The following is a 19,064-nucleotide window of genomic DNA, read 5'->3' on the forward strand; positions in this document are numbered from 1 at the left end:
CACAGTGTACTTGTTAAATTGAGAACTGGCTTCTGGTTGATTAGCCTCAACAATGCGGCATAATCAGTTTTATATTTCTGCAGCTTTGCGGCATGAAAGAGTCCGTTATAGACCCATCTGTTGAGATTAACCCTTCTCGGTCAGTGTCTACTTTGCCCTAATCGAGGCTACGAATATGCAAATGAAAGGGTGGGGCGGGTACACATGCGTACTAGACACCATGATGCATTAGGGTTTTCATGTTTATATTTTGAATTATGAGTCGATGATTTTTAATTTTATTTTCTATTTTAAATTGGGTGGGATTGTTATTACATAGATTAAAGATGATGTTGAAATCAATTTCCTGTATAAATCTATGTAAAAAGCTGATGGAGGGGGCCAACATTGAGTTGGTTTGTGTGTCTTTTTACGTACAAGCATAATGCAAACATCGGTCTGTCCAATCACATAGTGTACATAATCCAAATGGTTGAAGAGGGTACATTGAGAGTACATAAATGACACCATTGGTAAAAATGTCATAAAAAAAAAAAAAGACCATTACTTAACCCTTTCATGCACCTTGTAATCTGATAACATGGTAAAATGTCCACTGTAGTAACCGCTGTCCCTGAAAGGGTTAAACTACACTTATTTCTATTATGCCATGATTGTTGTTCTTTTAAATGATATCCCCTCAAGAACTTTGTGTCTGACACTGATCAACACCATCATTGGAATAGCTGCCGGTGGGACGGTCTGTCATTTGCAGCAACTTAAGATGGTCCTCGATAGTCTTCAACTCCTGCTGAAGAGCGGACATCTAAAATTCAAGAAAAGGAAGCAACAGTCAGCCAAAAAGAAACGAATTATTTTGCATGTCCAAAAATAAAAGAGAATTCACATTTAATCAATTTAGGAAATGTTTAATGCATATATGAAAGCTCATGCCATTCCTATTTGATTTAAAAAGTCATATTTAAACAAAATATTGAATTTTCCACACTATAAGGCGCACCTAAAAGCATTCAATTTTCTCAAAGGCCGACGGTGTGCCTTATAATCTGATGTGCCTTATACATGATCAATATTCTGATTTCTTGGGCGAAGTATTTTAAAATGTTCTGTTAACTCTTTCATTCCACAAGACGTACTTGTACGTCTTTTTAAAATTAGGCCTCGCCTACCAAGGACGTACTTGTATTTTGTGTCATAAAGAGGAGGAGGGTCTGATGCAATCTGTGAATGAGAATAAGCCGTTTGCATTGTAAATCATGTAAAAAAATCGACCAGTAGGTGGCAGTGGTGCCTCACGTGCTTGAAATGCATGCTTTTACAAAAAGCTCTTTTTCTCTGTTTCCTGCCCAGAAATCGCCATTTTCATGAAACTTAGCAATTTTGTAATGCCCATTGCTGAAGAATAGAAAAAGATAGAAACAATTTTTTTTTCTGCTGAAGGAAGAGAGTCCAAACCTTATTTTGGTAGGCTCCATGTTTATACAGCATTAGAACCAAATATTCTGACGGCCTTGCAAGATCAGTCAAAATTCAGTAAAACGCTGGGATTGAGGGGGTTGCTCCAGTGAACATGGCTGCGACTGAATGAGTTAAACGCTTTGTTACAACTGCAGTGGCCATGAAAGCACTATATAAATAAAACTGTATTGTATTGTATTCCCTTTACCGTAGCGCCATCTTAAGGATACATAAATGCAACCTCAGCCACTATTGTAGCTTCTATTCTAAGTGCCTTATCATGCAGTGTGCCCTACATTTGAAAAACTGTTTTAAAATCGGCCATTCATTGAACGTGCGCCTTCTACTCCGAAGGGCCTTATAGTGCGGAAAATACGCTAAGTCTAAAAATTATCGTTACTGGTGATTTTGTAATAATAATAATAATAATAATACATTTTATTTATAAGAAGCGCCTTTCAAGAAAACCAAGGACACTTTACAATAACAAAACAATAAAACACAATACGGGTTGAGCAGCGGCAGTCAAACGCGCCAGCGTTCACACAACCCGGAAGTCAGAAAGAAACCACAAGGGAGGGAGAGGGGGAGAAAAAAAAACACGCTCGAACTATCCTCATTTTGAGGATAATTTGAGTTAGGCAAAAAAAAAAAACTCCTGCACAAGCGTATGACAGTTACAACAGGTCACAAGACATGAACAGGATTTTATGAACTGGATGATACAGGTTATGAACAAAAAAATGAATTGTACTTTGGCATTCAAGTCAAATGAAGCGGTTTCTGATTTTATTCATGCAGACGGCATTAAGAACAAAAACCACACACTCCTTGTTATGTGATTTTTGTAGATAACCAAGTGCTAAGTGTCCAATAATGTTACTAGTCCTGACCTGTCCATATCTTACCTGACTGTCCATCTGCTCCCGTACGTGCGCTGGGACCTTGATCAAGTAGTCTGGAGATTGGATTTTGCAAAGGATCTCATCCAGTTTGGGAACAAGCTTGCTTCTACGTTGGGTGAGCTGGGCCACTTGTTTGTTAATGTTCATGGCACTCTGGGGGAACATTTGAAAGGATAGTGTCTTTGTGTATTCACTCTCATCAGATTCAGAAACTTTATTTATCCCCATGGCGCAACTGATCACCAAGTGCAAAACCAACCACAAACCATAAAAACGGATGATGATATCTTTTCTCTTTCCCAGAACAGTTCCCAAGAAGTTTGAACAAAACTGTCTAAAACAGGGGTGTCAAACTCATTTTTGTTTTGGGCCACTTCGGAGTTACGTCTTCCCTCGGAGGGCCGTTCTATGACGGTTGAAACGACAAACACTTTTAATCGTCTCATCGCGTTATTATTTGTGCACAACAAATTATTGGATTATTAGTTTTGGAATCATCCATTCATCCATTTTCTGATCCGCTCATCGGGTGCTGGAGCCTGTCCCATCTGTCTTCCGGCAGTAGGCGGGGGACACACTGAACCGGTTGCCAGCCAATCGCAGGGCACACAGAGACGAAAAACCATCCGCGCTACACCTAGGGACAATTTAGAGTGTTCAATCAGCCTGCCATGCATGTATTTGGAATGTGGGAGGAAACCGGAGGACCCGGAGAAAACCCACGCAGGCACGGGGAGAACATTCAAACTCCACACAGGAAGGCCAGAGCCGGGATTGAACCCAGGACCTCTGCACTGTGAGGTCGACGCGCTAACCACTGGGCTGCGTTTTGAAATCAGTTCATAGTTTTATAGTTCAATTATTGTGAATGTAAACAGGATAACAAAATTACTGCAAAATATCATTTCTAATTTATTACACATAACAATTTGACATTTCAGTGCACATTTTAGCAAGGATCATGGAAGTTGAAGTGGCGGGCCGGATCTGGCCCCTGGGCCTTGAGTTTGACACCTGTGATCTAAAATGTCTTGTTTTAAACAAAAAAGTTTTTTTTGAACAATGAATGGTGAGAATGAGTCAATATTTCTCTCCCTACGGCGAGACAAAGTACGTTTTTGAACTGACACGTCCACTGAAGTTTGAACTGATGTCAAAAGAAATATGAAGTCAGGGACACCACCATTTCTATAAGCCAGCTTCATTTGAGAGAAGAGGGTGATGGCTACCTGAAGAGGAAGATGCAGCTGACACGTGTGATCCACAACACCGACAAGGCAGCCTTTGGGTGGGGGGGTGGAAGAGACGGTGGGTAGAGCTCCTTCGGGACAGTAGATATGGAAGCGGGAAACTCGGCTCAAAGTCGGAACAGCAGATCCAAAATGAAGGAGAATATGGGCCTGACTGGGTGAACATACCACCCACACTGAAACATACAAACCATGAATTAAGTTTTTTTCCTCCCCTCCCAAAATCCAAACCTAACTACAAATGATATTTTAGTACCAATTATCGCCAACTTGCTGTAAAGCGGTAAAGTGTTTACCCGTGATGACTTACTAGCGGGCTTTTCTTTGGTTAAACCACACTGAGCCCGAAGGGAGCGGGCCACTCGAGTCACTTCCTGGACCAGAAGGAAATCTCTTTCCTCTTCTGGAAAATGCCAGTGTTTCTGGCAGGATGGAGATGACAAAATAACCACATCATCTTAAATGCCGACAGCCTGCCGTGCAATTTCAAACAAAGCATTACTCGGGCCTACGATGCACTTTATTTTGGAGTCAGCCAATCCTCCATTAAGCGTCTCCAGTTGGTCCAGAACGCTGCTGCTCGCCTCTTGACTGGTACTCGTAAGAGGGAGCACATAACTCCAACACTGGCATCCCTTCACTGGCTCCCCATAGAGTTCTTTTTAAGATTCTATTATTTATTATCAAATATTTTAATGGCCTCACCCCACCTTACTTCTCTGAGCTCCTCTGCCCCCTACCCACCTGCCCGGTGCCTGAGGTCTGCGGACCAGACATTAGTAGAGGTACCAAGAACTAAACGGAGGCTCAGGGGGCATCAAGTCTTTTCCGTTGCTGGTCCCTCTCTTTCGAATGACCTCCTACTGAACTTTCGGCAAGCCCCCTCGCTGCCCATCTTTAAAACGCATCTCAAAACTCATTTTTATTCTTTTGTTTTTGACTCGGCATGACTCAGACTTGATCTTAGTTTTACTGTTTTGTGCTTTCTATTGTCTTCGTTATTAATTTATTGTTGTGTATATGATATTTGCTCCATGTACAGCACTTTGTATACAGCGGTGGTTGTTTGAAAGTGCTCTATAAATACAGTTGAGTTAAGGTGAGTTGAGTACAACACTGTTCGCAGATTATATGATGTGATGATTCGTTTCAATTCATCTGCTACAAATGGATTATTTTTCCAACAACATTAAATGAATCTTATGTAAAAATGATGATTGGCAAATCCAGAGTATATTTTGCTTTGTATAGCGAAGAAGTAGTAGTGGTGGTACCATTTGGGATGAGCGGGGGTAAGGCTGGAGACACAGGCTCCCCTGGGCTGCAGCATCAGTTCTGAACGGCTGGAGTCTTTGCCACAGTTCCTCAGTAAGGAACGGCATGAGTGGTGAGAGGAGGACCAGAGATGCGGACACGCAGTGATAGAGGACGACACTTGCTGCTGGTCTCACTTTGCCGCCATCATGCTTCAACCCTTCATTTTGCTTGAGTAGCACAGGCTTCACGCTCTCCTACAAAGGGACATATACAATGGGACAACAAAAAAAAAAGTCATCTTGCGATTGGCTGGCAACCGGTTCAGGGTGTATATCTGCCTACTGCCAGACGACGACGGGGATAGACTCCAGCAGATTGGAAAATGGATGGGTGGATCTTGCCTTCTTTGCCGTTTGTAGTTTACAATGAGTTGTACAATACTGGTAATTGTGCCTGTGTGTGTGTGTGTGTGTGTGTGTGTGTGTGTGTGTGTGTGTGTCTCACCATGTAGACGTCACACAGATTGTGGATCCAGAAGGAGTACAAAGCAGCAGTGACAGCATGCAGCTCATATTCTTCAAAGGCCTTCTCGACTTGTGCTACAGTGCTGTAAAGTCGGGAGCAGATCCACCGGTCCATACTGCTCAAATGAGACACCTCATGTTCAGAAATGGAAAAGTACAAACATTATTTTAGGATGTTGTTTTTTTTTTTTTTTTTTTTTTTTGAATGAGGAGACATTTCTTAGCTCACCAGAGGCAAGATTTATGTACTTTGTTGAATTTTTCCTTGAACCAATGCACAGTTTTAACAGAGCCACTAGGGTCACCCTACTGTTGAAACATACGTGAAGACTCACAATAATCTGCATCAGGAAAAATCATGCGGTCATTTTTCCATCATGCTTTTACAATCACAACACAGCATGAACAGTTACATAAGAGGTATCCTGCTGGCCGATTCAAAACCGAAGTAGGGAATGTGTTCCTCTGATTCTCGTTGCTCAACATTTGCAAAGGCTGCCTGCGTGGGTTTTCTCCGGGTAATCCGGTTTCCTCGCATATTCCAAAAACATGCATGGCAGACTAAAGAAAAACTAAATTTTCCTTAGGTGTGAAAGTGAGCGCGGATGTTTGTTCTTCTATGTGTGCCCTGTGATTGGCTGGCAAACGGTTCAGGGTGTCCCCCCCGCCTATTGCCCGAAGACGGCTGGCATAGGCTCCAGCATGCCTCGCGACCCTTGTGATGATAAAGCGGATCAGGAAATGGATGGACGGTTGTACCTCTTCCAGGTTCCCCACTGGAGTAGTGTTGTCGCCCAGCACACCGAGGGTGAATCTCAGCGTCTGCCACATTTTATTACAGAAATGTCTGCAGCTCAGGACCCAAGACACTGATAGACTAATGTCTTCTCCTAAAATAAAAGCAAGAAAAAAAAGACATTCATTGTTTGTTTGCGCCAGTATCTTTGAAATTTCCGACATCCCCTGCAAAACTAATGAGGCTCTAACAGTCTTACTCCACGTCAGGTAGGATGGGCAGGAATGCAGAAAATATCTCTTCGGCTTTACTTTTCATGCTTCAAAAATACTTTGATTAGCGATAGAAATGTGATGATTTACTATTTAACACTTTCATGCACCTTGTAACCCGAGAACATGATCAGCTATCCACTGTAGTGACCGCTGTCCCTGAAAGGGTTAAAGAAGCTGAAATCATGGGTGTTTTATATTCTACTTTCGTAAAAAAAAAAAAAAAAACAAAACATTTTCTCCCCAAACACGCTTTCCATGTTTCTCCAAACACCAGTTTAAAACCTGAGTCCCATTCCGGACAGCAACAAAGTGTCACTAGTTGTTGGAGAACGCTTAGCCTGCTTTTTCCTGACTCCTGTCAAGGTGCCTTTTTTAGAAGCCAATAAAACATCAATCCTCACCCTTGAAAACTCTCCCACAGTATCTTTTTTTTTTTTTGCACCCTGGCATTGCACCTTTCCTCGTGTATGTGGTCTGGTTCTCTCTGCAGTGTGCAACATCAACAAAACAAAAAAAAAAAAAAAGCAAAAGCAACACTTTCCTTGGAGGAATGACTTGTGAAGCACAACATTCGCTCACCTATCATTTTGTGAGAGCAAAGGGCAAATCTCAGAGCATCGGTTCCACACTGAGGGATCCCCTTCGGGAAGTCTTTCCTCTGAGGGAAGCAGATGGAGGAGTTAGATATGATCGATGAGGAGGCAAAGAGCGCACGCATTCTGTCAGAAAGGAAATACGAATCAGAACGAGGGGATCTGACCTGAGCTTCCATGGCAACCTCTTGCTCCCTCGGGTCAAGGTTCCCCTCTTTAACTTTCTGCTGAAGCCTCTGAGAGGGAAAAAAAACATTAGAGAGGTGGACTTTTTTGTTAATACCTACTACTGCTAGATGTCCTGTTTTCACACATGAACTTGGAAAATTTTGTTTTACCCTTCCATTAACCCTTTCGGGGACAGTGGTTACTACAGTGGACAGCTTATCATGTTATACTGGAACATTTTTGCCGTGGGCCACATTTTAGTTACCGTTTCCCTTGGAGGGCCGTTATGTACCATACAAAAAGAAGAACAGTTTATTCAACGATTGTTGAAGTTACTGGAATGTGGGATTTGATAACAAGAAAATACTTCCAATATCTGTCTTATTGATTACATATGAGAATTTTACATTTTGCTTTGAGATTTTAGCAAGCATCGTGGAAGTTACATGTTTGATTTGTTTCTGTGGGCCACATAAACTGATGTGGTGGGCCACATCTGGCCCACAAGCCTTGAGTTTGATACCTGTGGGTTACAGGGTGCATGAAAGGGGTAAAGAAAGACAGAAAAAAACCCAATACAAATAACACGACACTGACAAACGTAATACATTACCATAAAAAAAAAAGAATAAATAAAAATCACTGAACTGGTTTTCATTTGTGGTCCAGCACAATTAAAAATGAAACTCACAAAAACGATGTTGATGTTTGTTGGCCAACCTTTTCACTGCCTCAAATGATTTCAGTAATTCTCAATAAGACTTCAGCACCTGTTGGCGGCAATTTTCGACTACTCTCATGAGTTTCAGGACATTATCCTATTGGCGGACCCATGACTGAGATAAAGCTTTCTGACACTGTGTCGCACAATTAGTTCCTGAATGCCTTGATAGTCTTGTGATTCCTTTGAACGCTACACAGACTCAAGTCGGTGGTGGCAAAGCAGCCCCAGAACGCAACTGAGCCTTCTCCTCCATGTCTCACTGTACATTTTTTTCTTTATACATTTTTTTTTTTTTTTGCTCTGTAAACATAGAGTTGATGTGACTTGCCAAAAAGCTCGACTTTCATGCCATCTGTGCAAAGCACATTCCTCCAGAGGCTTTGTGGCTTTGTCTATATGCATTTCAGCAAAATTCCCCTCTTGTCAGTGAATTCAATTTCTGACCACGGTGGGGGTTTTCTTCAAGAAAAGGGCACCGGCAATGTTGTTCTTGTGTGTCAGTTTCAAGTTAAAACATTCCATTGAGCACCTTTTGGTATTAGCTTTGGAATATGTAATTATGGATTGAAGTAACTAACAGACATTTCTTCTGATTATGACGCGCGAGTGCTCGTGTTGTGTGAATGCTCGTGTTTTCGAAGCGGCTCCCCCTCCCTGCAGAATCCCACAAAAACGCAATCATGTCAATCAGTCTTGTTCTCACAGAAGTGCTGACGTGGCATTTCTCGGTTTCTTGGTCAACTGAAACATTAACTCATTGAATACCACCCCTTTTCACTGGAGCAACCCGCTCAATCCCTCACATTTTACTGAATTTTGACTGATTTGCAAGGCCCACGGAATTTTCTGTTCTATGGCTATATATACATGCAACCTGTCAAAAGAAAGGTGAGACTCTCTTCTTTCAGCAGAAAAAAAAAGTTTGTTTCTATCTTTCTCCGTTCGTTGGCAATCAGCATTAGAAAACTGCTAAGTTTTATGGAAAAGGCCGATTTTCTGCAGAAATCCAGAGAAAATGAGCTTTTTGTAAAAGCATGCATTTCAAGCATCATTTCAAGTTTTACGCTTTTGTGACAGCTCAAATACCTCAATAATGTGTTCCTCCTACAAAAGAACATTACAAATACTGTTTTTGTAGCAAAATAATTTATTTGCACACAACAAAACTATTGAACTTTGAACAAAAGTGCAAATTGAAAAATGAACGAAAGTGCAGCTGTGGAGAGGATGATTTTTGGCCTCCATCCAGTTTGTCACCACATCGATTCATCCCACCACATCCAGATGCACGACCTATAAATCATAGAAATATAAAAAGTTGCAAATATATCTTGCTGCAGAGTGAGGTACAATAATTTTATTTACCTTTCTTTCCACCACCAAAGCAAGGAGTCGTCATCTTTTGGCTTCTGGTTGAACAATCTGTAATTTATAGAAGTATGTACAATTACCACACTTATTTTTCTATTGTTGCTTTCCACTTACATTTCAACATCTCTCACACACACACACACACACACACACACATGCTCGCACACTGCTATTTACATCATTCATTCCACGTTGCTCAGCATCCAATTTGAAATGAAATGGAATATGAATTGAACACTAGTGGTTTTAGCAGAGCTGAGCGGACCAAATGTGTCCTGTTTTTTGTTTTGTTTTGTTTTTTTTAAAACCTATGGCAACACGCAAGTCAGCACATTTACGGCGCATATTTTCATCCACATCTACGAGACGCATCAACCGTACATAAATGATAAGTGTTACTGGCAACTTTATAATATATCGGGGAATGTAGCGGTGCATAAAAGTGACTGATGAGGCATAAGTGATGAAGTTTTGAATGGGAACTTGCAAGCTAGTCAGCAGTTACCTCCTCGTTCCAGCGGCTCTGGCGAGAACTCTCAGCTGCTTTCCGTTATGTCCGAAGGCACGTATTCGTCCGACAGATCGGGATCCAAATCGCTCTCCAATTCATCGTTTTCGCCGTCGTCATTACGAGATGATTCCAGCGAATCGCTGACGTGTGCCCGGCGTCGGCCATGCGAAGCAATGCAGCCTCTTTGCCGTCATCGCTGGAAGTCGCCGGGGAGACGATTTGTGGGCAATGTGCGCCACGGGGAGGCACAAAATGCTCTACCAAGCGATGGTCCCTGACGTGGAGCATGTTCATCTTCATCAGATGAGCTCGAAACTCGGCGTGAGCTATGCGGGCCGAGTGTAGCACGCCATGTTTGCGCAGGCTGACGTTCGTTTGACGTGTGCTGCTTTCGATTACGTGACCAAAGCGTCATCTCCTTTGTTGTTTTGTTTCGAGGACGCTTTTATACCGAAAAAAACAATCATTTTTAGTTAGTTGTTTCCTTTTCTCCATCGTTGCTAGTTGCTAACGTTCCAATCCACGATCCACATACGCCCCTCCTCCACTATACGCCCTTTCTACTACTTCTGCTGCGTGATCCTCGTGGATTTTTGCACCACTGCTACCCGATGGCCATTTTTTTGCTATTTAACATTGCCGTCAAGCCTAATCCTTTGGTGAGAAGTTGCATCAGACTCTCTTGCACCCTCCCCCATGAAAAAACGTGATTGACGTATTAATACGTCATTGGGAGGGAACGGCTATGCGCTAATTGACGTATTTATACGTCAAAGGGTGTAAATGAGTTAAATAGAAATGAATCTTTGAACGGTCTTTGCGCAACATGCGGTACTTGTCTATTATGGAAGCTTGTCAAACGGACTTTGTTCCAGAAAGAAATGTCACAATCAAAAGGAGTTCTTGGTCTGAGTTAAAAGATTGACGCAGAATATATGTGCCAATAATCGGATGTTGTACAATCACATATTATATTGATTTTACTCACACTGGCTTTCGTTTTTGAAATCCAGAAGTTTACAAAGAGATTAGTATTATTTATGTAAGGGGAATTAAGAAAGAGGTACCAGAGTGTTTTTCTAACCACTGACCGTTCATGTTAGGACAGTCAACGTAATCATCACAAAACAACGGCAACTAAACGCGGGAAAGCCATAAAGTCAATGCAGTATTGGTCTTTCGCATATATTTGGACTGTCTCAGCATTTGAACTGTTCTTATTTATAGCGAATAAAACACAACTGAAAGATTGTTATGTTACACACCTCCAAGGAAGCTCCGTGGATAACATCCAAGGGGTCGATGACATTTCCCAACGATTTACTCATTTTCCGACCGTGTTTATCCCTTACCAGAGAGTGAAGTAGCACCTTAGAATCAAGAAGCAGAAACAACGGGTTAAAAAAAAAAAAGCTTCGCATACCATTTTGAATATGGAACACACGAAACAAATCCAAAGGAATATGGAACATATTAAGAAATTTGCAGAGAAAGACAATGGAGACAGTTACACAGACTCGCTGTCCTGTGAGAAAAAGGAAATTATAGCTTTTGTAAACAAAGACATAAAACTTCCACTGATGGGAATGGAAACAATACGTCCATGAGATTGAATATAACTGAGGAAATTGTTGAGCTATGAACACGTATTTGTCATTCACATTATGAACATTTCCTAACAAAATAAAATTTGCTAGTTATTCTTTTTTTTTTTTTTTTTTTATAAAGCTGGAGATAAACATCTGTTTACCATTTGCAGGCTTTTCTCCTTGATATGCACAAAGATATTGGGAAAATGTTCATTGAGAGATTGGACAATTTCATTGAAAAGATGACCAGTGTGGTTTGAGATCAAACTGATCAACTTCCACGGCATTAATTGAGCTACTCCAGGAAATAACGGGATCTATAGAAAACAATAAATATACGGTGGGAATTTTCATTTACAAAAAAAAACTTTAAATAGGATCATGAGATTTTAAGTCACAAAGATGAAGACTTATGTATTAGAGGGGTGGCACTTAACTGGCTAAAATTCTATACTAGTAAAAGAAAGACATTTGTTCAGTTCAATAATCACAAGTCAAAGTGCTTCAACATTAGTTGAGGTGTCCCACAGGAGTCAATCTTGGGACCCGGACTGTTTATTTCATACATAAATGACAGAAGCTTAGGATGGACTGAAATTTGTTGTTTTGGGAGACAATATAAACATTGTTCTGGGGAGAACTTGCAGCAGCTTTTAGAGCTGGGCGTAAGTTAAATGTGCAGATAGAACTTTTCCCAGGTTGACCATCAATCACACCACAATCTCCTTTTATCAATGATCGCTGATGGCGGGCATGGCCAGAAAATATTTTGTCGATGCCCATGGGGGCTGTGACTTAACAAATATTTTTGTTTAGATGTTGAGGAGAGTGATTTATTTGTGATATGTCTTTTTTATTTATTGCTGCTATCAATGGAAAGTTAGTGCTTTGTAGTTATACATATTTATTATTTTTAGGCGTCTGAGATCATTTCTTTATTGAGTTTTTATATGCTTTGATTGTACAAGATAAATGAAGATCAGATCAAATCAAATCAGATATGAGCAACTCATTGCCCAAGTACCTGTTTAAAAGGCAACTGGCCTGTCAGCTCCGTACCCAACATTACCATCCTCGCCACCCAGAAGAAGATTAGGTCACTGCCTGTCTCCAGGATGGAGTTTGGGTAGAAGCGCTGAAAATCTTGAGTCTGCAGAAAGAGGGTGTGGTTAGTCTTTGACATCAGTGATGTCATTCATAATGACGTGCAGCTGGAGGAGATGCGGTACCTGTTGAGGCCAGCCCAACATAGCGAAAGGAAACAGCGCCGAGGAGAACCAGGTATCCAGAACATCAGTGTCTGACCCACCCAGCATGCACACAAAAAAAAAGATTTAACCATACAAATGACTGTCATATTTGATTCAATTTTTCCACTTTCTCTATAAATCAAATGTTTGTCGCTTTCAATAGAGAATCTTTGCTGCTCCCTTTGTGAATCTGATCGTTTATGCGCTGTGAGCATCCAGATTGGGGTAGCAGCATTTCTGCAAATGCAAGTATGCAGTGCAGTTCAACTTGAAATAGTACTGTTAGGAAAGGGAAAGTCTGCGCTGCCTTGCATTGCAATTTTGGGGTATTCAGTCTCCATGGCAACAGTCAGTGGCCTAAATATTGTGACATTGGGGCTGCTCGATTATGAAAAAAAAAAAAATTACCCTTTCAGGAACAGCGGATAGTGCAGTGGACATCTTATCATGTTATCAGATTACAGGGTGCATGAAAGGGTTACTCACAATTATTTTGGTAATAATCGAAATCACAAATACTCAATCGATCATTTATTTTGGGTACAAGACAAGAAAATATTTAAACATAAAAAATATGAAGACAAATCAAATTCTTTGAAGCGCTATAATTTTGTAAGTATCTTTTGGACCAAACAAAATTTATAACATTTACCATAAAAAAAAAAAAAAAAAGTGCACGTTTATAAACTTAAGTATGGTTTCCTTATATAAGTTCACATCATGCTTTAGAGTTTACTTGATATATACTTTTATTTACAAGTATATAGCAAGAACTGTTCTAACATTTAAATAATTTCAATTGATGTCTCAAGTGCAAATTTTGAACCCAAAGTATGCTCACTGTAGTATTTGACATTGTAAAATGAATACAATTTAACATTGTTTTACATATATATATATATATATATATATATAAAAGAATCATTTTTATGATTACCGTATTTTCCATACTAAAAGGCGCACTGGATTATGAGGCGCACCTTCAATGAATGGCCTATTTTGTAATGTTTTTCATATATTGGACACACAGCATTATAACACGCAATCTACAATGCATCCACCAGATGGAGCTACGCTCAAGGAAATTGATTGATGATTTATATAGCAGTAAAATTTATTTAATAAAGCAGCGACACAGTTCACTTAACCAACAGCAAGTTAGAACATTGACTCGTTAACGTTGAACTCTCTTGCCGCTGCTCTATTTCCGTGTGTTCAACTGCGAAACCGATCACCTTTGAACTCTGCGTTGTAAGCATGTCTCTAGCAAGGAGCCATTTTGGGGTCGACATATTACCTTAATGACCATACACAAGGCGCATCGGATTTTAAGGCGCGCTGTGAGCTTTTCAGAAAATGGAAGGCTTTTAGGTGTGCCTTTTAGTGTGGAAAATGTGGTAAATTTTGTAATTGTTGAGTGTAATAATCGAAATTGAATTTCAATAAATTGCACAGTCTCATGCAGCATGATGTGCAAATTAATTAAAACAAGACTAATAGAATCAAGACACATTAACCGGTGTTTTTTTTTTTTGTTGTAGTTCGTGGTAAGATATGGCTATGATGAGATGATGACAAAGTAAACTTTTCTGTTTGTTGTTCAAAAAGTGTGCACATGATTCAGAATAAATGACTAAAACTGATGCAAAAAAAGGCACACTTTGTTGGCAATGTTCGAATCACCTGGTATCCTAAGCAAGTTTTGACAATGAAAACACAAAATATTTCATTTTATACGATGTGGAAATGGGATTAAAGAGGCGAGGGTACCCTGAGTCAAACTGATGTCCTGTGGTTTCACTCCATATTTGACAGTTGCTCTCTGACGGGCCTCATCTTCGTTACTTCCCCACACCCACTGGTCCTAACAAAAACAGAAACAATGATGCTTCCCCCTTTGGATGGGACAAAAACTGCACCACCGCTACCGTATTGCTCACCAACTTCTACATCTTAATGACCACTTGCGATACACACACACACACACACACACACACACACACACACACACACACATTATATTTTCAGCACTATAAGTATTCAATTTTCTCAAACGCCGAGAGCGCCCCCTATAATCCAATGCGCCTGATGTATGGTGTTACAGTCTCTTTATATTCCCCATTGAGTTGTTTCCATGTTAGTGTGTTCGTATGCCATCAAGTGGTGATTATTAGCAGGAACCAATTGGAACCTAAAAGGGTTCTGCCCGACATGAATTGACATGTGCAGTCGCCAACACACCCTCGAAAAGACAATTACTTTGTGAGCTCTGCGCAGCCATTCTGAAACGAAGATCATACCAAAAGCAGACTTAACTACTGACTAGACGAAGGAATAAGGAGACAAGCAAGATTTCTCAGGATATTTAGCCCCTCGTGGATGTGAGCCCACGAGGTTTGTGTGCCTTTCTGTTGAATCAATTGTCTTCCTAACTTTTGTCTTTGATTTCTTGTTTTGTAATGCCATTTGTATTTTGGCCAAGGAATAAACCCTGTAGCTTTATGGACTTTCTTTGGAGCAAACCACAATTGTACCGCATCGTACTAAGGACCAAATATTTTTGAGTCTCCCATGCAGTATTAAAGACACAGCGGTGCCTTGGGACATGACAGTGCAGTTCGGTGGCCATCGTGATAGCAATGCCCAACCTCTTGTTTGTCCGCAGAGTGCAGAAACTCCACTCTGTAAGCTGGGATCTGATGCCCCCACCACAGCTGCCTGGAAATGCACCAGTCACTGTAAAGCAAACAGAACTGCATTGTTCACTCGCATACAATGAAACAAGGAGGCATTCATCACAAGAATTGTGTTATTTCAGACTCATCGGCAAACAATAGATGACAAACAGCTGTTCACATTTCAACAAAAGTGACATTATGGGAAGTTTGTCAATGGGGGTCAAAGGTCAGGGTCAGCCTACCTGATGTTGGACAGCCAGTTTTTCCATGTTTTAGTATAAAAGTGAGGGGTGATTTGAAGATGACCATCCTCAACAGCCTGACAATAAAAAGAGTGAGTGACACTGAGCGTTTTGGCTGTCAGCCAGCACCACTACTACCAGGCTAGGAAAAAAAAAAAAAAGAAATAAGAATCACATCACCATCATTAGCTTACCTGTATAGCTTTTTGAGCCATTCCATAACAACGGACGAACCATTGTTTCTTCAGAAGAGGCTCGATCACGTCCCCTGAGCGGCTTAGAAATGCGGAAAGGAATTTGAAAAACCTGATTAAAAACAACTTGACTTCTCAAAATGTACAGTTTGTTAATCCCCACCCCAGATCCATCCACCGAGCCCAGTAAACTGGCTTCACTCAAAGCGGGTGCTGAATCGGTATTTGTGGCTACAACATGACAGGATCTGGGGACTCCCGAGTTCTTGACACAAAATACTTGCATGGAATTTAATCAGGATGCCGCTATTGTTTATGCCCTGTCCCTGTCTAATCTTCCGTGTTTCAGGTCAGTGTTTTACACCCAGTTTAACATAACCTGTTTACGCCTTCTATTGACAGGACGTAGATTTTAGCGACAGTTTTTCCCAGCGAGCCGTGGCGGCTCTTCATCTGACGTGCAGAGAAATAAAACTCAACTGCTGCAAGATAAAACCAAGTTTTTAAATAAATATAGTCATATATAACAGGTACAGAGAATGGATAGGTGGGTACACTTTTTTTTTTTGTCGCTAGAAGATAATATATACAGTATGCCTGTAAATATAACAGACCAATGTTTAGCTGGTACCTTAATGGCTGAGATTATGATCAATGTTGTTACAGTAAAAAAAAAAAAAAAAATTATATGCGTGCTGTGCTGCACAGAGGTCTACGAATGTTGTTATGCCATTTTGTCTATTGTCGGCGAAAACTGTCAAAACTGTCTTCTGATGATTTCCCATCAGCCCACAATACTAAAATCCATGTGGAGACATTCAATCTTGATGGTCAGTAACTTGTGTCATCACAAAACATGTTTCATTTGTTTGGTATATAGCAGCATCTGTCAAAGCGCAATGAAGCGAAAGAGATATTACAAGTCGTGAATACAGATTTCGTTAGGTTAACCCTTTCAGGGACAGCGGTCACAACAGTGGACAGCTTATCATGTTATCAGAATACAGGCGTGCATGCAAGGGTTAATATGACAAATTTAAAAACTGGGCAGTGTCATACGTCTGACGTTTGAATTATTTATTTTTAAATATTATTGCTGTTTTAAATCTTAAAGACTGTGCGGGGAAGTTAATGATGTGGCCGGACAGTTTACGGTGTTGGTTTACCTGCAAATAGGTAAGGTCATGGCGTGCTCCTTCTTTCCTCTGAACAGCTTTTTCTCAACCAGAGCGTTGACTACCAGCTGCCTGGCGTCAAAACGCTTCACTCCCTTAAAACACCCAAGGGGGCATGAAATGAAGAATTGTTACTCGATGTTTAGGTTTCATATTTTGAAGTATGATAGAATAAATCGTCACCGATTACATTCCTATAAAGCTTTTTTTAATGGAATACGGCAGTAATGACAGCAAAGTTCCTGCACCTCCAGCCATTGTCCACAGAGTGGAGTCATCTTCCCATCTCCTCCAATGACAGTGAGGCGTGGCAGAACATGTCTCTGTGACAAAAGGAAGTCTGTGTGGTCATGAGCAGGCGTCACCTTAACCGCACCTAAAGTCAGAAAGACGGCAAAAAAATCCAGAGAAATCGAGAGTCTTGCCCTGCACTTGAACTTTGAACAGAATTATGAAAACTGCTTTGAAGCTCTGATGAATGGTGGGCTATTTTATTTTCTACAATAGTCAGCGGACCTGTGCCGAGCTCCATGGCCACAATTGTATCAGTGACGATGGGCAACAATCTGTCATTGAAGGGATGGCGGCATTGCTTCCCATGAAAGTCCTGGAACAAAAACAAGTAAAACTAAATGCACCGTAAATGTTTCGGGATTTTCTCCCATTTGATTATCCGCCCATTCATCCATTTTCTGACCCGCTTTATCCTGATAAGGGTCGCAGGGTGTGCTGGAGCCTAACCGAGCTGTCTTCGGGTAGTAGGCGTGGGACACCCTGAACTGATGGCCAGCCAATCGCAGGGCACACAGAGACGAACAACCATCCGCGCTCACATTTATACCTACGGACAATTTAGAGTGTTCAATCAGCCTGTCGTGCATGTTTTTTGGAATGTGGGATGAAATTGGAGTACCCAGAGAAAACCCACGCAGGCCCGGGGAGAACATGCAAACCCCACACAGGGAGGCCGGAGTTTGAGTACATTCTTCAAATATAACAGCTTGCGTGTACGCCTCATTTTGAGTTATCCACAATTCCAATGCATCGAAATTTCAATCCAAAATTTCTAGCCTGGTATCGAGGGTCGTCAGGATGAACAGCTACGGCCACATCTCCCAGCATAGTCTCCGGACGAGTTGTTGAGACCATTATTTCTCCACCTGAATGGTTTGAAAAAAACGACAGAACACAAAGAGTGACGACTGGTCTTTCAACAATGCTCAGAGTGAGAACTAAAACACACAATTAGGTAGCTTTCTGTCACTACGGTCCACGTTCATGCAACGGCCTTCCTGTGTACCAATGGGCTGCTCAGAACAATAATATTTTAGAAAAGTAAATTCAACTGCTTTTGTTTTATTTTATGATCATTTCATTGCATTTATTTCTACAGAAGAAGATTAGGGCCAATGAAAGAAAACAAAGTTGGCAAGCTTCTTTTATCTCAAAATTTTGACTTCTTGCCAATTGTGTTTTTGTCGGGTGGTCGGAAGAAGTCCGGATTCCACATGCATAGACAGAGATAAAAATATATTTATTTATTTAAAAAAAAAAACAAAAAAAAAAAAAGGCAAGACCGGCAAAGTGCAACTAGTGACTGAGGAGGAGGAAAAGACGAGCAGAAACCAAAAACGCTCGCAAAAAGCAAGGAGCCAGAAAAACGGAAATTGCTTGTCAACTCAAAGGACGAGAGAATCCAAAAGAGAAAGAACATAAACCGAGAATACATAACAAGGAAAATACAAGAACAAAAATATTATGACATCACAGGGCAAGGCTATGAGGCAAAAATGTCAAGAACGTCTAAAAAATTCAGCACTTGGAGACAGGGTCATGAGCAAGGCTAATAATCCGACAATCACTCGGCATCTTGGCAGTTCTGAAAGACATGGCAAGGTTTGATTAGAAAACATGGCACAAGTGTGCCTACTGGAGGGACACGCCCTTCACAGACAAACAAGACAGGATCATGACAGTTTTTGTTTTTTTTCCTTCATTAGCCCGAATCCTCTTCTGTATTATTTCCAACTTTGCTTTGTCTCATTTTAATTACCGGTATTTATGTATTTGTTGTACGGTAAGGCTGTTTTTCTTACCCGAAGTGGGAATCTCTCTCAATGAGTATTTTCAAACTGCTAAGTCATCAATTATTTAATTTAATGAA

At 40.8% G+C, this 19,064-nt stretch overlaps 1 protein-coding gene and 1 long non-coding RNA gene across 2 annotated transcripts; both read right to left on the reverse strand.

The window, feature by feature from the left end:
* Nucleotides 1–384: 384 nt before the first annotated feature.
* On the reverse strand, nt 385–18,132 carry vars2 (valyl-tRNA synthetase 2, mitochondrial; the record flags this gene model as incomplete). The annotated part of the gene is made up of 20 exons (XM_019890235.1): nt 385–805; nt 2,367–2,516; nt 3,593–3,789; nt 3,924–4,035; nt 4,888–5,124; nt 5,375–5,527; nt 6,154–6,284; nt 6,985–7,063; nt 7,166–7,234; nt 11,038–11,142; nt 12,386–12,511; nt 12,591–12,661; nt 14,382–14,475; nt 15,260–15,347; nt 15,532–15,608; nt 15,726–15,807; nt 16,892–16,995; nt 17,149–17,276; nt 17,417–17,507; nt 17,972–18,132. Coding segments are annotated over 20 exons (2,381 nt in total), but the record flags the coding sequence as incomplete, so codon positions are not given.
* On the reverse strand, nt 8,955–10,586 carry LOC109528052 (uncharacterized). Its single transcript, XR_002170630.1, has 3 exons — nt 9,767–10,586; nt 9,256–9,312; nt 8,955–9,183 (listed from the first exon to the last, which is right to left on the reverse strand). It is a non-coding gene; the product is annotated as an uncharacterized LOC109528052 (long non-coding RNA).
* Nucleotides 18,133–19,064: the final 932 nt, after the last annotated feature.

Source organism: Hippocampus comes, unplaced genomic scaffold (assembly GCF_001891065.2).
Source record: "Hippocampus comes isolate QL1 unplaced genomic scaffold, H_comes_QL1_v1.1 scaffold71, whole genome shotgun sequence".
In the NCBI taxonomy this organism is placed as follows: Eukaryota; Metazoa; Chordata; class Actinopteri; order Syngnathiformes; family Syngnathidae; genus Hippocampus; species Hippocampus comes.